The 18,886-nt window shown below is 37.3% G+C and overlaps 1 protein-coding gene across 1 annotated transcript; it reads left to right on the forward strand.

Annotated features, from left to right (window-relative positions):
• LOC140239291 (uncharacterized) lies at nucleotides 1-4,758 on the forward strand. The gene is made up of 5 exons (XM_072319168.1): nucleotides 1-474; nucleotides 1,300-1,580; nucleotides 2,196-2,632; nucleotides 3,109-3,578; nucleotides 4,149-4,758. The coding sequence occupies exons 1-5, from the start codon at nucleotides 71-73 to the stop codon at nucleotides 4,408-4,410; spliced, it is 1,854 nt and encodes a 617-aa protein (XP_072175269.1). The 5' UTR covers nucleotides 1-70; the 3' UTR covers nucleotides 4,411-4,758.
• Nucleotides 4,759-18,886: the final 14,128 nt, after the last annotated feature.

Here is an 18,886-nt window from a genome sequence, read left to right on the forward strand (position 1 = left end):
CGCTCGCGCTGATGAATCGGAGGAAGAGGAGGAGGAGGACGACGAGGAGGAGGAGGATCCAGCAGAAGACATGACTCTCGGTGAGGAAGGAGGGTATAGCGATGTAGACATGGAAAGCCTTCCAGAAGTAGAGGAAACCACTGCCCCCAAACCCCCTGCAGACTTGCAGAATGCGAGTGATCAGTTGCCACCCGATTTTGAAGACACAACATGTACTTGTATGTGCAAGTGTGGTAGGAAATGCATGACATTGTTTGACTCAGCAGACGTAATTGCATTTCGGCTAAGTGTCATGGAACTTAGTAGAGACCAAAAAGACCTAGTAGTGCTGATACAAATCAGTGCACACAGCGACAATTCGATGAACACACAATGCTCCCGTCGGGCAAATCAAAAGGAAAGGGAAAGGGCAAGAATGAAGTACTTCTTTAGAGGAAAAGGGATATGCCGAGAAATGTTCCTGTACCTGCACTGGTAAGTATCAATCTTGTAAATGCACTTGAGTCTTGACTCGAATAAACCTGATCGTGAGCTTGACGTTGATTAAATGCTTCTGCTAGTCAGCAGATCTCATGACCATGTCTCGATATTAATTGACATCTAGGCCCAAATTATGGAATATTGTACAAATCTGAATTTGTCTCAGAGTTGGGCTGTTTAGAAAATAATGTAGACGTTATTGGGTATTGTACATTTATAGCAGCAGTGTTATAGCACATTCTACACTGAAATCTCTATTGCCTGCTTTACAATAATTCCTACAAATTGTAATTTTATAACAATACAAATTAAATGAGAATTATTGTGATAGTAATACAAAACAACCGACTACGACTACTGTACAACAACAATAAATAAATTACGATGAATGACCAAAATATTGATTACTTCTTCTGTTTTGTTTTGAAAGTCTCGTGTGTTGGTGAAAGGTGAACAGAGTTGGGTAAGGTGTTCCATAGGACTTACACAATTAAAATATCTCTACCTATACTCCTGAATGTATCATTATCATATCTTGAAGGAAAATATTAATCCTTTCATCTCACTGATGTGGTCTGTACAAACCTTGTTCTTTAGGCCTCTTTTGCTTGTCCACGGCAGACCAAGAACAGACTGAGTCTGGCCCATACAGTACTGCTAGCCTGGGTACTGTTGTGTGGACCCACTCCTTTTTACTTTTAGTACACTTTTAGTTTAGCTTTGAGTACTGTAGGTGCCAATTAGTTATGTTATTGACCAATACATAAGTATCCAATACAGTATTTCTTATTTTGTTTTCTTCTTTCATCTCCTTTAAAGCATATCACACAATAAGCTGATTGCCTTGAAGAAGTGGTTTCGTGATCATGGATTGACACCGGTTCAGAGAAAGTCTGGTGGGAGGGCACCAAGGACTAACCTCCTATCCCCGACCGACATCAGAGATGCAGTCACCTTCATCACCAACTATGCAGAGGATCATGCTGTCTTCCTGCCCGGAAGGATTCCAGGCTTCAAACGGTCAGACCTGCGTCTTCTGCCAGCTTCTGCCACTAAAGCCTCGGTTCATCGCTTGTACGAGCAAGCAATGAAGGATAAAGGTGTGTTTTTAATTTTTGTAGCATGCATGCCTGTTTTAATAACATTCCTCAAATACATAGCAACATATGAAGAGTTTGTTTGCAAAAACCGATACGTTCATATTTGCCGAATGGAAATATTTGCAATTAAAGGTCAAGAAAAATAAAGAGAATAATAAAATTTTTGCTTCTTTTGACCATAACTTCAAAAACATGCCTTTATATGTACTTAGTGACCAATATATCATTTTAAATGTATTATTTTGTACTTTATGACAGAGATCGTACTTCAAATCTTCAAAAATGGACTTATCGGTTTTTGCAAACAAACCCTTCATATATAAGCAAACAATCTTAAGAAGTAATTGTTCTATTATGTATAAGAGTCAATAGAATTTTTAATGTCACAATACAAGATACATACTGTTGTATGTGCTTATCATGTACATGTGCATTATTTCCCTCATTCCCACTGCTTTAGGTTTCATTATCACTATGGAATTTGACTTTTGGCTGGTACTGTAACTACACTGATACAAATCTTAATTTACATGTATGTGTTAATTTGTTCTTACAAAATTTTGTATAGTTTTCAAAAGAATAGCAAAATTTGTCTTTTTGCTTTTGTATTTACAGGTGCCAGGTCGATGGCTCTCAGCACATTCCGAGCAGTGTGGGTGAAGTACCAGCCAAGGATAATGACCTGCAAACCCATGACTGATCTGTGTTGGCGCTGTCAGAAGAATACAACTCGGCTGTTCCAACTGGCGAACCAGACAGAGTCGGAGAAGAAGGAGCAGCTGGCATCGCACCAAAAGCATCTAGACTGCGTCATCGCTGAGCGTGAGAACTACCGCCAACAGACAGCTGCAAGTCGCGTCAGCATCACAAGGGATCCAGCTGAGCTTGGACCTCATCCACCATGTTCTCGGGAGGGAGAGATGCACTACAGCTTCGACTTCGCTCAGCAAGTCCACTTCCCCTCCAATCCCTTGCAGCCTGGTCCACTGTACTTCCTCACCCCAAGGAAGTGTGGGATATTCGGCATCAATTGTGAAGGCATCCCAAAACAGGTAATTTTTTATATTAGACAGCAATTCTAGTTATAAATCTTTTGGGAGGATGTGAATACTCATATCGTACATTTTTAAATCTTAGATACCAAAATGCAGCTACTGATTTTAAGCCTCATTGCTCATTGTATCAATTTGCTAAAGAAAACATTTTTGACAGAGTTTTCCTGGCTGATGCATAACAGAAAGTTTACTTTATTGAGTGAACAAAATTTGAACAGAGGTACAAGTGTATTACAACTTTTGTACATCTACAATGATTGAGGACTAATTTTGTTGGGAAACAAAAGGCTGTTGAAATGTGAACATAAAGTTTGATTCAAGCTTAGCATGTACAGCATACATAAAGTGAGCACAGTGTAGAAGAGAATTTCTATTTGAATGTCAATTTTTTTTTTTTTTACAAAAGATTTTACTAATTTTTAAGTGTCTTAACCTTTTTTCTTTCTTTGCTTTTGTCTTTTCTCTCTTTTCAGGTCAACTTCCTAGTCGACGAGGGCATGGCCCACTCAAAGGGATCGATTGCCGTCATATCATATCTCCACTACTTCTTTCGCTGCTTTGGTCTGGGAGAGAAGGTCGCCCACCTTCACTGCGATAACTGTGCTGGCCAGAACAAGAATAAGTTTGTGCTGTGGTACCTGGCCTGGCGCTGCATCCATAAGCTGCACATGGAGATCGACCTAAACTTCATGGTAGCCGGTCATACCAAGTTTGCCCCAGACTATGGCTTCGGTCTCCTGAAGAAGAGGTACAGGGCATCAGAAGTATCAACCCTCCAAGACATCGTAGACGTGGTGAGGAGCAGCTCCCCTTCAGGACTGAATGTCCCAGTCCTTGTAGGGGATGAGTCGGGAAGGCAGAATGTCCCTACATACCCATGGCAGGAGTTCTTGTCAGCCCACTTCAAGCCCATCGCAGATGTGAAGAAGTATCACCACTTCAGGTAATTTACTATTATTACCCTAGTGCACATCTTCATATTCAGGTTTAGGACATTTTTTATAAGAGTGTTATTGAAAATATGTGATAGTGAACATCAAAAAAAAAAGAAAGAAAAAATACATGTTGATAAATTATTGAGAAGAGAGCATAGGACATGTACAAATATTGTCCTAAAATCGATGATCCTCACATGCTTCCTTAGAAGAGTGCTTGTCATGCTTATGATATACATGTCTATGTATACACTGGTAGATTTGTGACTTCTCTTTGTGTGACTTTGTTTTTGTGTTATATAGAACTGCAATTAAATGAGGGCTTGACAGTTTGGTCAGATTGCACTACATGTTTGCCTCTGAAGCTCATCATTCGTGATGGTCTTTCTCTTATTTTGGTAAATGTAGTTATTTGCAAAAGTTGTTACTCAGTAATCTTGCTTTCTGCACTTTCCTAAAGTCTACAATAGTTAAAGAGATGAATGACCGGCAAGTGGAAATACACATGTACCCATCAAGTCAAGGTTATCTATGTTCATTTTGTGTCATTTTTATATAAAAATTATATCTATGTGCAGATTCACATCTGAAGAGCCAGGAGTGGTGTACTGTCGTGAGTTTGCTGACGATGAAGAGGTGCGACACCAACTTCTGAAGCCTGGCGCAAGACCACCACGAATGCTTCCTCCCAGTCTGCCGGTCCCCGGGCTTCCACAAGAGCGCCAGATGTACCTCTACACCAAGATCCGTCCATTCTGCCGTCCGGAGTCCAGAGACATCACCTGCCCTCCACCTCCTGGAATTGACGTTGGAGAGGAAATGGAAGCAGGACTCCGATAGCTGTACCTTCCTGTCCTACAGTGTACAAGTAGTTGACACTTCGAGAACATTTCCATGGCCTCATGCAGATGTACAGTGTACTAATTACTTCTAGGTCTTCCAACCCAAAACTCTTGTTATTTTCTGTTCCACTCGACTAAGTTTGTGGAACGCTGAATATCGCTCAATATGCTCAGGGTGACTAGGCAAGATCCTTTTTAGAGTGTTCATTGCTTGATGTTGATTAGTTCTTATGCTTTTCCCAGAAATTGCATTACAACTCTACTATGTTTTGCTTGTGCCACATAGTCTGTCAAGTATTGGTTGATTGTACATCTTCAGTTAATCTGTGCTACAGGTGTATTTCTATTTATCAAGACTGTAATATGCTAAACATGTACATGTACATGTATGTACTACCAGAGTATGTACAGGAATGATTAGAAATTGCAATGGAGTTTAATGCATCCCATTGGGTGAATTGTAGCAATTGTGTACAGTATCTTTTAGTACACTTCTATTTACTCCTGCAATGTACAATGTACATGTTGTTGCATGTTCAACACAACATGTTGATTCTTGTTTCATGAGCGAGGTTGAATTTTAAATTATCAGCATGGGGATCCAAAGTTTGAAAGTGTGACCATCAGGAGGAGTTTAAATATACTGAAGTTGTTTTATTTCTTAATAGCATGAACGACCTACAGTAATTCAGTGATCTATATTCATGGTGTTTCTGAACAGTGAGTTGTACAATTATGCCATGGTAAACTGATTTAGTGCACCCCTTCATCTTTTGATAGTGCGTGAATTACATGTCGGCGTGAGAACAAACCTGTAATGGTTTATTGTAACATTGATCTGTGAATTTTGAGCCATGATACACCTTGTTTTGTATTGTTTTGTTTGTTTGTTTGTTTGTTTTTTAGATATTTGCCCTGTGTCTTGTAAATAATATATCGGGCTCTCAGAATGATTACATCTCATCAGCCTGCTTGTTCTGACAGTTCTGTTGTGGTTTTTTTGGAAATGGCAATGACTGATTACAGCAACCTTGGCTTTGTTTGATATTTCATTTGCTGTAAAGATGACTTATAGGTTAAAGCACTGGGGGGGGGGGGGGTTGAAAGTGCAATAATATCTACTTGACTTGCATCCAGTCTTGCCCACATTTCATGCACATGTGTGATAATTCACTATGAGCATGTGCCCTTGCAAAGGTAGTTGAAGCCTCATGAACATTAAAATGAACTTCTGCAGATACAGACCATGTGTAATTATTATCTTTGAGGTCTTTCAAGTCACCAATGTGCTTTCATTTAAACTCTGCCAAAGTTTCTGAAACATGTTTGATGTATTGTATTGATTATGCATCAGTTTCTGGACAATGAATTGTATGCCATGGTTATGATGGTACAACTGTACACTAATTTAATGCTACCTCTTTTTCTTTTCATAACTGCACAACAATTCAGCGGTCTACATGTATAATTATTCATGGAGTTTCTGAACAGTGAGTTGTACAAGTTTTTTGCCATGGTACACTGATTTAGTGCATCCCTTCGTCTTTTGATAATGCATGAATTAGTTGTCTGCCTGAGAACAAACCTGTAATGGTTTATTGTAACATTGATCTGTGAATTTTGAGCCATGATACACTTGTCTTTCTTGGTACGGTAGCTACAGCTGTATTTGCACTATTTCTTGTAAAGAACTTGTAATATCTGGCTCTCAAAATAATTACATCTTATCAGCCTGCTTGTTTTGACAGTCCTATTGTGCTGGTCTTTAGAAGTGGCAAAGACTGATTACGGCAACCTTGGCTTTGTTTGATACAGTATTTGCTGTAAAGACAACTTATCAGTTATTGCACAATTTAAAAGAAAATTATACGTACATCGTACTTGACTTGCATCCAGTCTTGCCCATGTTTGATGTGTGCAATTATTCATTTTGTGAATGTTTCCTTGCAAACAAGCTTTTTTGTGTACATTTATCTCATGATACATTTACACATAGCTGAAAAATGTCATACTGCTGTATAAAATTGAGGTGCAATATTTCTGAAGTTGTATTCGGTTTTGATAATGGGTAGCTTTTATATAATGCTTTTTCTTGTGATGTGAAATGTATTACAGTGTAGCAATGATTATTCATTCATTATCTGATTTGTCCTATGCAGTCGTGATCTGTATCATGCTGTTGATCAATCATGTAGCTTAATATGCAACTTTCAAGATGACATAATCTCTTGACAATGCTCTAACTTGCCACATACAATGTACATCGTACATTTGCCTGAATGGTGAGTGCACATTTTAATTTCATTTGTTTCAGTTACTCATGCATGAGATGTTACATTTTGCAGTAGTAAAAAAGAAAAAAAAGAAAAGAAAAGATTGCAAATGAAATAGAATGTTTGTCTCAAATGATCATATTTTTGTTAGGATTCTTTGTCAGAAACCATTATAATGATGGGCGCAGCTGCTGGGGGAATGTGTTGATACTATTTGTACTGGTGGGCCACCTTGTGCGGGGTGATGGAAGGGGGTCAGTTGTTTTTTTGTTTGTTTTTTATAAGGTTTCAACATTAACTTAAATTGTGTCAGTCTTCAACACACTTTTTAATTATGATCATGGAATTACAAGAAATATTTTTTGGTATATGTACATACAATGTATGTATGTATGTTTTGATATCAGGGATCGTCTGTTTATTTTTATTCACTGAATTTGTGGAAATAAACTTGAATTGAATTGAACCATTTTTCTCTACTCCTGTGACTTCTACATGTACTTAAGTGTCTCATACGCGATATCTTCTTTCACATCCTATAGTCCTAGTATTCTTTTTCATTATATATTTTTTTTTTCGAATTAAGTATGTATCTGTACATGTGATGACTGAGTTTGTATGCTGTGTGTTTGTGGCTGTACATGTATGTGCAAGTGTGCTTGAACACACGTGTGTAGTTATGCTATTGCAGTTGCTATTTTGTTTTTGTGGCGTAGTTAGACACCGAGTTAGTTTCCAAGATCTTTACAGTTTACTGCAATCGTAAAGAAAAAATAACACATAAACAAGCAAAACAAAAAAGAATAACTTCACATAGAACAGGGTTTGCTTATTACCTGTATTGCTAGTGTGGTCAGCAATAGTTCGATAATGAAACCACACTATTGATGACGCATTGCTCATTTTTTTAAATCATCTACAAACAATTATTTCTTCCTCGGTTGCATGTGCAGTTTTGTGAGTAAACTGCGCTTGGTAAATCAATGCTTTGCTTTTCCATTTCGAAAATAAAAAAATGTCAATGATACGGTTCACATGGGAGCCGTTGAAATATGGCATCAGTCAGTGCGTGGTGTATGTGTAATCGAGCACGTCTGATTCTACGAAATACGCCGATGAATTCATTGTCTACTAAGTATGTTGCTGAGTAGAACATTGTTTTGAATGACGCGTCTGTGTGTTTGGCTTTTTCATTTCACGAGTCTCTTCGATTTTGCGGGTACATGTACTGTTTTTTCCCCAATGGACGCCGCACTTGATGGCAATCGATGTTTCCAGAAGTTGCTTTACAATGATTGAGCTTGATCGTGCATTGTGTGTGTGTGTGTGTGTTTGGGGGAAGGGAGGTATCAACGAACACTTTCAATGGGCCTTAGAAATAAAGGAAGATTCAAGGTATTCAACATGGAAAATGGGGGCGATAGCGTAATCACCGACCGGTATCTTTTCAAAAGGGCTAGCCTCGCTATTATCGTACTTTACTGTCTATCCTAATGAATAGATGCGTGGAACGTGTCGGCGCTATTGATGTCAGACAAAACATGTTGAGACCCCTCGTTGATAACCTCAAAGTCTCACAAAAGGCAAACGCTGATGTCACTTGAAAAGAAAAAAGAAAAGAAAAGAAAAGAGATAGGGGACAAAGGTGGCTGGAAGGTTGATTTGCAATTTCGGTTTCGTAAGATCTATACTGCTGGAACTTGCTCTTACTCGTGTTCACAATGCCAAGCATTTCTGCTAATTTGAAGCAGTATGACGGTCATCATATCTATAGCGAAAATACGCAACGGAACCTCATTATGAAAAAAAAAAAAAAAAATCAGTACGATAATGAATAGATTGTTCACGGAAAAAAAACAACAAACTTTTCCTTGTGTCGATTAACATTGGGGAGAACGTGTTGGGGGCAACGCGTTCTCACAAGACAGAGTGTGCATCATTGTCGATCGTTGAAGAATTAAAGGGTGTGTACAGTTCTGGTCGGGGTGAGGATTTAGCTTTTAACATTTTGCGAGATATTCAGAAACCACTCTTGAGATGTCAAAGAGCATGCAATTCTAAGGGGTATCAAAAGTTTATTTGATGAAAATCGGTTTTGAAATGGCTGAGATATCCAAAAACAAGGTGAAACAAAGAGATCCTAATAAAAGTGGGGCATGTCGCCTTTTATTATTTTCACTTTTGGGGATATCTCAGCCATTTGAAAACCAATTTTCATTAAATAAACGTTGAATCCTTCTTAAAATCACATGCTCTTTCATATTTCATAAGAGGTTTCTCCTTATCTCACTTAGGAATGTTCAAAACATGAATCCCCACCTCAACCACTACTGTACAGTCCCTTTAATTTAGCACACAATAAGAATGGATATAGATGGGTAAATACTGTAGGCCTACATAAGTATAGATATGAACGAAGAAGGCGCTCGAGTAATGACTGTTTTCGAAGGTGCTGTTCGTTATTCCGATGGTTCGTTAATCCGAAACACACAGATTCCCTATACCTATTATAGGTTTGTTAATCCGAAAATGAAAAAAAGTTCATCGATCCGAACTTTAATTTTGTGGCGTTATTCCAAAGGTTCGTTATTCTGAAGATTCGTTAATCCGAAAATGAAATTGGGAATAAAAGCTCCTTTCAAGGGCCGTGGGAACAGCAGTGTAGGAGTGAAGCGTATCGGCATCAAGCAAAGCACGATCACTAATTCTATAATTTGGATCTTTATTTTCACTTTCCTTATACTTTCGTCTTGATACTCAGGCAAACGCAGTGGATGTTTTCACATAAGAAATGAAATAAATTCACCTTTCAAAAACTACAGATCAATACTTCTCTTTTCTATCCCTCACGTCACTCTCAGTTTCTCTTCTCTCGCCTTCTATCATAACGTGTCTTTACTTACTAAAACAAATAATTCTCCTGTTCGTGAACATGTGTATGTAAAACGAAAAAGACGTCCCGTTCAGTCAAGCATCCAATGACTTCAAGACGACCCACCCAAAAAGGATGCATAGGGCCTAAGTGAAATTACGTCAAAAGTAATATTTTTACCGTCTTCCTGACAACACAAATTTTGGTGCTAGAACGGTCGATTTTACTACTCTAAACAAGACAATAGTTGTGACGTTATTTGCGTGTATACGATTAACGGACTTTAATGATATAAAAGTCTTAAGAACTACGCATTCTTTTTTTTTCAAAGCGATATTTACCTTACAGTTTTACGCTTTTGCGACACAATTTTACTCTTTTAAGACTTTCACGAATGCTTATACTTTTGCCGTCGATCTAAACCTTCATCGTCAATTACGATCTTTTTTCCATGTTTCTTCTTAGTGAGTCAACTTTATTTCATGTTCCGCTTATTTCGTTCTGTGCTTTGGTAAACTCCCTTCGAGAGAGAGAGAGAGAGAGGGAGGGAGATGACTGATGCCAACTTTCTTATAATTCGATGACGGATTACTTCTTGGCAAATGAATTGCATAGTTGGATCATGGACCTACCACACTTGGACATACATCGCTTTTTAATTAATTCAAACACCTGTTTCTATAAAAATTGTCATAATAGCAGTAATATTATCATGCTTTCGTGCTTTGATCTCATCACGACCGTCGACTGTAAACCCGAAAATGGATGAAAACAAAACGGCGCTTTGAGAAATCCAAAAACTGTATGTACGCAGCAGATAATAACACTGTCAAATCAAGGAAAATGTAAATACAGTTCTAATGTAAATTTGGAAATCATCGCTCAGCCAATTTCATTTGCGAAGTGCACGTATTATACGAGATAGCAAATATTATTTTTTGCTCACTATAAGATGCTAATTTTTTCATCAGGTGGCGGCGGTGATGACGGGATCAAAGAAAGATCTCCGATCATAGTCTTTGTTAGAAGATCCATGGTTGGATATCTCGGTGCACGGTACGAACACAGAATTTCTTTGGTAGTTGCCTTCAGACTTCAAAGTCAATCCTTCTAGAGGTACCGGTGTTTTTGATTGCGAATTATACAATTTCATGGATTGTGCATTCCTGACCACACATTTTATCATTAATAGTAGGTATTAAATTTTATTTGTCTATCTACACGCACATTTTCATGTCCCTTAGGTTAGGTGAAAGTTTTGTAAAAAAAAAAATGCAAAAGAAAGAACTCGAGACATCTCTTAGTTTGTTTGATGTCAAAAACAGTTTACATTATGACGTCTGGATAGGAAGGAAAGACTGATTATTGCGAGTTCCCCGTTGTGTGTGTATGTGTGTGTGTGTGTGTGTGTGTGTGTCTTTATGAGTCATATCGATTTTTGCAAAGACGACCAAAACAAAATAATACTCGTAGTACGCACTCCAGCACAGCGTTAATCAAGTACTCTATGGTACGCCTCGGGGTAATCTGTACGACGGGATTCACTCTTAGACGTGTGCTCGCGGCAGCGACGGAACAAAGAATGAAATGCGCATGCGTGGGTATATTCGTGTTGTGATTCTCACGCGTCCGCTTCTTCGGGCATTCTGGTCACTGATTGGTCGGTGAGGAGACCGCCGACGCTGTGCTTGAATGAGCATTCCGTGGGTTGCTAAGGGCTTACCTTCTATTGTCCGGAGGTGAAAACTAACTTGCGTGTCCCTTGATCGCGATTGCGTCGCAAGGAAAACTTTCAGGGCGCTTTTCTCGAAACAGTGATTTCCCAGACCTCTCGACATGCTCTCTTTTAAACATCGATATCTCCGCAGCCGATTATTTATATAAGATGTGTTATATATCAGTTTAAAGCAGAAAGATTAGGGAATTATGTCATGCAATTTTCAAATAATCGACCCCGCCCGACTTTAGGACCTTTTTGTTGTAGCGGGTCACATTTGATAAATACGGTGACCGCATACTGTAGCATTAACAACAATTATGAAGAGTTACAACTTACAAGATTCCTTTTTTTCCAAATAGATGGATAGTATTACACACTGCATGATATTTCCAGATAAAGTACATGACTATGTACATGTATTATATGCGCTGTAATCAATCATACCGAGAATATAGAGATTGCTGATTCAAATTAAAGATCTTTGATCAGCATTCAGTAATGTACTCTGACAAGTGTGAGTCTTACTTCCAAATGAGACTTGAGCATGGCTGTTTTTACAACTGAGATTTCAGTGATTGTATGGATAGCTATACACAATACCATAAACACAGTAAATAGGCTGGTAGACTGATTATGTATACAGAAGTCAAAGACAAAACAAGAACACATTGGCTGCATTCTTGGTTTACAAAATATAGAAAAAATCATTAAACAATATAAAAAAAAAAACCTGAATCGGTTAAATCAAAACCAGTTGACCACAACATAACTATGTGCAAAAGATGTATTACTACATGCTACTACGGTATACTCTATTGGATAATGGGATTATACAGTTTCAATTTTCCCCAACATACGATCAAAGTGAAATGCACTCAATAATGTAATCTACACAAATAATATGCGCGATATATCAGGAAACTATTCTCCTGTTACAATGTACAATGGTTACAGTATGACGACAAAAAAGACCACGTGATACTCAGTACAGTAACCTATATTCGCATAGGAGGGAAATTCGTAAAATGCTATTCCAGTTTGTTAACGTATATGTTGATAAACAGTCATGACTACGTTTGATTGAAATTCCTTACACGGGATCAAGTCCGTCATTGGAAGGCGTCCTGTGTGTTTCTATCCATGGCATAATAAGGCACTTCATAGTCACGTCTTTGTCAAGCTATAAAAACACGTTCCTGCCCCTCCATCAGATATCGAATTTGCATTGATTGTATCAGAGTGGCTACCATATAAAAATGGGTGAACAAACCACAGTGTATACTGCACATTAGTTGAATGTTAGCATCGTTCCCTCGTGGTGTCATCCTATATCGTAGAGGGAATTAGCTGGAGCACTCATGTTTAGATAATGAGCTTGGAGATTTCGTATATGTATTGGGGGAAATGTATTGAATTGCACTATCTACTTTTAATTCAGTCATTCCACTGTTCCCTAGTAAAATAATTGTTCTACATGACTATAATGGCACAAAAATCCGATTATTATGCATTTAATGATAAAATACGTCTGTATACGAATGATCATACAATGGCTATTTTACATGCTATCAACACAAAGCTATAACACACAGAATAGAAATCTATAATGCACTATACTACAAACGTGTAAAAAATATTCAATCAAGTACAACAACATACAAAAATTATGTTTCATAATTGTTTTCGGCTGAGATATTATTGACGTTTGATGCCATTCATCAACATTGTTTTTATTTACAATTTGGCATCATGCAAAAATACACTACAATAAGCCTCACGTGATGGTAGAAGTTAGGCTATGTGTTTACATTGGTTACATTGCTTAGAATCTGATTAAATAATGTTTCACCCTTATGAGGATTTTCACAAACCATTTTGACTCACAACAAGCAATTCACCAAATCAAAATTCGTTTACATTCTTCATTCTTTAATATACCTCGTTAACAACACACGGAGATATATTTTCAGCATGATGTACAACAGCGCTAAAACATCAAAATTAGTCACATCATATATCAAATTTAAGTCACATCATATTTATATAATGCAATTACAACATAGTCCTCACCTAAACAAGAAGGAAATAACAGCATTAATCATTATTTCACAAGCACACTTCTGTTTAAATTTCTAGTAAGAAAGTAATCAAGTGCAACGTTTCCATTCCTTCCTACAAATATAATTCTCTTCTCTAAAAAAGTTCATGTTAACGATTTCAAAAGTACAATGCATCATCTCTGATATTCTATCATATTCAAACTCATATCGCTAAATGACCACAAATAGAAATGTGTTGACCGCCTAACGATGCATTATGTATCACAAGCTAGTAAATTAGACAAAGAAAACATATTCATTCCATGTTACAATGGTGTTAAGATTAGCTGCACTTTTGCTCTGTTGTCATATTCTTCATATTCATCATGTTATACATTTTCTCTCACCACATTCCCCCTTGCTGTCTGAAGAGAGAGGAAGTCATACAAATTCGATAACAAATTACGTTTAAAACCTTAACAGAAAATTGTTCTATTTACACATTTTGATATAAAAATTACAAAATGTTTCCACTATACATGTATATGAGTATACCGAATAGACAATAAGAAGGTAATTTCAACTTGCGAAAAGACCGCATTCCACCTTTCACTTCAATTTCAACTGATATATAGTCATTGCAGATTGATATCAGTTACTGAAATCTATTGTTTTCACTTTTGAATCATACAAAATACATTATATCAACATCATGAAAGTGGAAAACATATTCAAATAACCCTAGCATGATGTCCGATTGTTCTATAACATCAAACTACTCGTAACTTCACATTTACATAATATACAACACAGTCCTCGCCTGTACAATAAGGAAATGACGGCATTAATCATTATTTCCATAACACATTCTGCTTAAATTTCTAGCAAGACTGTAATAAAGTGCAACGTTTCCATTCTATCCTTCAAATACAATTATCTTCTCTTGCTAAAAGCTCATGGTGACGATTTGACGAGTACAATGCATCATCTCTTATATTCTATCACACCCTGAAATATGAAATCTACACATACACCATGCAAATAAAACTATTTTATTGAATATGAACAAGAGAGCATTGCTAGCTATGGTTTTTTACCAAATGAAGTCCGCATCAATCAGTCCTAAATCGCAGACAATTCACATTTGCATTACGTCTTTCCTTTGTCCTCCCATTCGGCGGACTTCTGTATTCAAACTCATATCGCTAAATGACCACAAATAGAAATGTGTTGACCGCCTAACGATGCATTATGTATCACAAGCTAGTAAATTAGACAAAGAAAACATATTCATTCCATGTTACAATGGTGTTAAGATTAGCTGCACTTTTACGAGTTGCTCTGTTGTCATATTCTTCATATTCATCATGTTATACATTTTCTCTCACCACATTCCCCCTTGCTGTCTGAAGAGAGAGGAAGTCATACAAATTCGATAACAAATTACGTTTAAAACCTTTACAGAAAATTGTTCTATTTACACATTTTGATATAGAAATTACAAAATGTTTCCACTATACATGTATATGAGTATACCGAATAGACAATAAGAAGGTAATTACAACTTGAGAAAAGACCGCATTCCACCTTTCACTTCAATTTCAACCGATATATAGTCACTGCAGATTGATATCAGTTACTGAAATCTATTGTTTTCACTTTTGAATCATACAAAATACATTATATCAACATCATGAAAGTGGAAAACATATTCAAATAACCCTAGGCATAATCATGCTTACATTGTGTAGAAGAATGTGAAATTCTATGGGCTATAATTTCTCAGTGTTTGCTTATCAGCTTAGTGAGTCAGAACTTTAACCAATAATTGCTTACCCTTCTGACGATTTTCACAAAACACTTTAAATCATAACAAATAATTTACCAAATAAAAATTCATTAAATTCTTTTTTGATATACCTCTTAAACCTAGCAGACACACGGAGAGATATTTTCAGCATGATGTCCGATTGTTCTATAACATCAAACTACTCGTAACTTCACATTTACATAATATACAACACAGTCCTCGCCTGTACAATAAGGAAATGACGGCATTAATCATTATTTCCATAACACATTCTGCTTAAATTTCTAGCAAGACTGTAATAAAGTGCAACGTTTCCATTCTATCCTTCAAATACAATTATCTTCTCTTGCTAAAAGCTCATGGTGACGATTTGACGAGTACAATGCATCATCTCTTATATTCTATCACACCCTGAAATATGAAATCTACACATACACCATGCAAATAAAACTATTCTATTGAATATGAACAAGAGAGCATTGCTAGCTATGGTTTTTTACCAAATGAAGTCCGCATCAATCAGTCCTAATTCACAGACAATTCACATTTGCATTACGTCTTTCCTTTGTCCTCCCATTCGGCGGACTTCTATATTCAAACTCATATCGCTAAATGACCACAAATAGAAATATGTTGACCACCTAACGATGCATTATGTATCACAAGCTAGTAAATTAGACAAAGAAAACATATTCATTCCATGTTACAATGGTGTTACGATTAGCTGCACTTTTACGAGTTGCTCTGTTGTCATATTCTTCATATTCATCATGTTATACATTTTCTCTCACCACATTCCCCCTTCATGTCTGAAGAGAGAGGAAGTCATACAAATTCGATAATAAATTACGTTTAAAACCTTAACAGAAAATTGTTCTATTTACACATTTTGATATAAAAATTACAAAATGTTTCCACTATACATGTATATGAGTATACCGAATAGACAATAAGAAGGTAATTACAACTTGCGAAAAGACCGCATTCCACCTTTCACTTCAATTTCAGCTGATATATAGTCATTGCAGATTGATATCAGTTACTGAAATCTATTGTTTTCACTTTTGAATCATACAAAATACATTATAGTTATATCAGCATCATGAAAGTGGAAAACATATTCAAATAACCCTAGGCATAATCATGCTTACATTGTGCAGAAGAATGTGAAATTCTATGGGCTATAATATCTCAGTGTTTGCTTATCAGCTTAGTGAGTCAGAACTTTAACTAATAATTGCTTACCCTTCTATAGTGACGATTTTCACAAAACACTTTAAATCATAACAAGTAATTTACCAAATCAAAATTCATTAATTTTTTTGATATACCTCTTAAACCTAGCAGACACACGGAGAGATATTTTCAGCATGATGTCCGATTGTTCTATAACATCAAACTACTCGTAACTTCACATTTACATAATATACAACACAGTCCTCGCCTGTACAATAAGGAAATGACGGCATTAATCATTATTTCCATAACACATTCTGCTTAAATTTCTAGCAAGACTGTAATAAAGCGCAACGTTTCCATTCTATCCTTCAAATACAATTATCTTCTCTTGCTAAAAGCTCATGGTGACGATTTGACGAGTACAATGCATCATCTCTTATATTCTATCACAGCCAGAAATATGAAATCTACGAAAAAAAAATATGAAAAAAGAGTGTTATTAAAAGTAAGCAAGAGGACATTACTAGCTCTGGGTTTTATCAAATGAATTCAGGATCAGTCTGTCCTAGAAGTCACAAACACTTCACATTTACATTACGACTTTCCTGTGTCCTATTCGGCGGACTTCTAAATTCAAACTCATATCGCTACATGATGATGATGATGATGATGATTCACAGCATTTGTATGGCGCCATACATCTGTCACAGAAACATTGAAAGGCGCAGACTGATCACAAATAAAAATGTGTATACCGCTAAATGATACATGTATGTATCACAATCTGGAATTATACAAAGAAGAATAACTTAATACCATGTTACATTGGTGTTACGATCACCTCCACTTCAAGTTAGTATCATTGCCGCATACTTCAATTTCTTGCATTTTCTATTACCACATTTCCCTTTTACTGTCGTTGAGAGGGAAAGTTATACAAATTATATTACAAATTACATTCACTCAAGCAATATTAATCCAAATCTTTCACAGTAGATTAATATGCTATTTACATATTTTGATATAAACTTACAAAATACTTCCACTATATATTATGAGAACAACGCATAGACAATGAGAAGACAATAACAACTTCCGAAAAGAGCATGTTTCACTTCTCAGCTCAGTTTTTACTGATACATATTCATTGCAGATTAATATTGTTATGGATACATGTGCATTGTATTGTCATTTCTGGGCACTTGATTGTTCCGCGGAGGAATATGTAAATAAAGAGTTCGAAAAGATGACCGAGATCGACCAAACACCTTGTTTGAGAGTCTGGGTATTTTGGTGGTTATGATGGTTCGCTAGGCCAAGTTAACCCCCCATGTAACAAATTGGGGGCACGTCACAGGAGTTCGGCAGGGTTTCTGCGGACTTAGGTGATTTGGTCGGGCTTGATATGATCCCAGGAGTGTTTTTTCGTTCTCGCTTGGCCGATGAATTTCGGTGAGTAGCGTTGTGTAGCACTCTATGCTATGTCGTGGACATGGGCGATCGCGATACAGTTTACGTCGCGTCGCGCAACTACGTACAGTACTGTATGTAGTTTGCATCGTGATTGTTACAGTTTACTGTATGTGCAGGTGTTACGATTTGAGAAAGCATGATGCGTTTATGGCGTAGTGTGTGTGTGGACGCGGAGTGATATGTTATACATTTTGATGTAAATCGGTCGTCTCTCTGTGTCTGCGTGAGGGAAGCTCGCTCACGGTCGTATTTCTTTCGGGATCGAAAGGGTTAATTTGGCACGTGCGTAGTGTTGAGGATGGTTTAGTCCAGTTATACGCTGCGCGTGTGTAGTGTGTGCGTGGAAACGTTGGTCAAACGTTGGTCGTTGGTCCCGTACGTGGTGGTTCGTGTGTGGTTCAGCATACGGGTTATTTTACGGCGGTTCGTATGTGGTTAAGCATACGGGTTATTCCACGGCGGTTTGTACAGCTGTATGTGGTTTAGCATACAGGTGATTTCACGGTGGTTCGTGTGTGGTTTAGCACACGGGTTATTCCACGGTGGTTTGTATGTGGTTTAGCATACAGGTGATTTCACGGTGGTTCATGTGTGGTTTAGCACACGGGTTATTCCACGGTGGTTTGTATGTGGTTTAGCATACAGGTGATTTCACGGTTGTTCGTGTGTGGTATAGCACACGGGTTATTCCACGGTGGTTTGTGTGTGGTTTAGCACACAGGTTATGCCATTGTCGTTCGTGTGTGGTTGAGCACACGGGTTATTTCAAGTCGATTCATATGTGGTGTAGCATACGGGTTATTCCCAGTCGGGTCTTGTGTGGTATAGCATACGGGTTATTGTTTATAGTGCGACTGGTTTTCTTCAGTTGAAAAGAGTTTTTCAGCTGGCTGACTGGTGAGAAGTCAGGTTTTCTTGTTGCACTATTAACTGTACATTACTGGTGCATAATGGAGAAAGATCAAGATTTTTCCATTGAGAAGTTTGTGGATTCACCCACAGTTGAGGAGTTGCTAACCTTGAAAAAGGTTGATTTGTTGCGTGTTGCAGAAAACTACAAGGTTCCTGCTGTGAAGAGTACAATGAAAAAGTCAGAGATTACACAGCA

The sequence above is a fragment of the Diadema setosum genome, chromosome 15, assembly GCF_964275005.1.
Source record: "Diadema setosum chromosome 15, eeDiaSeto1, whole genome shotgun sequence".
Lineage (NCBI taxonomy): Eukaryota > Metazoa > Echinodermata > Echinoidea > Diadematoida > Diadematidae > Diadema > Diadema setosum.

Excerpts from the sequence above, each read along its gene's own strand:
- LOC140239291 (XM_072319168.1), top strand. The coding sequence starts at position 71 with ATGACTCTCGGTGAGGAAGGAGGGTATAGCGATGTAGACATGGAAAGC. Across the intron at positions 475-1,299 it reads ATGTTCCTGTACCTGCACTG|CATATCACACAATAAGCTGA; the intron begins GTAAGTATCAAT and ends TCTCCTTTAAAG. Across the intron at positions 1,581-2,195 it reads GCAAGCAATGAAGGATAAAG|GTGCCAGGTCGATGGCTCTC; the intron begins GTGTGTTTTTAA and ends TTGTATTTACAG.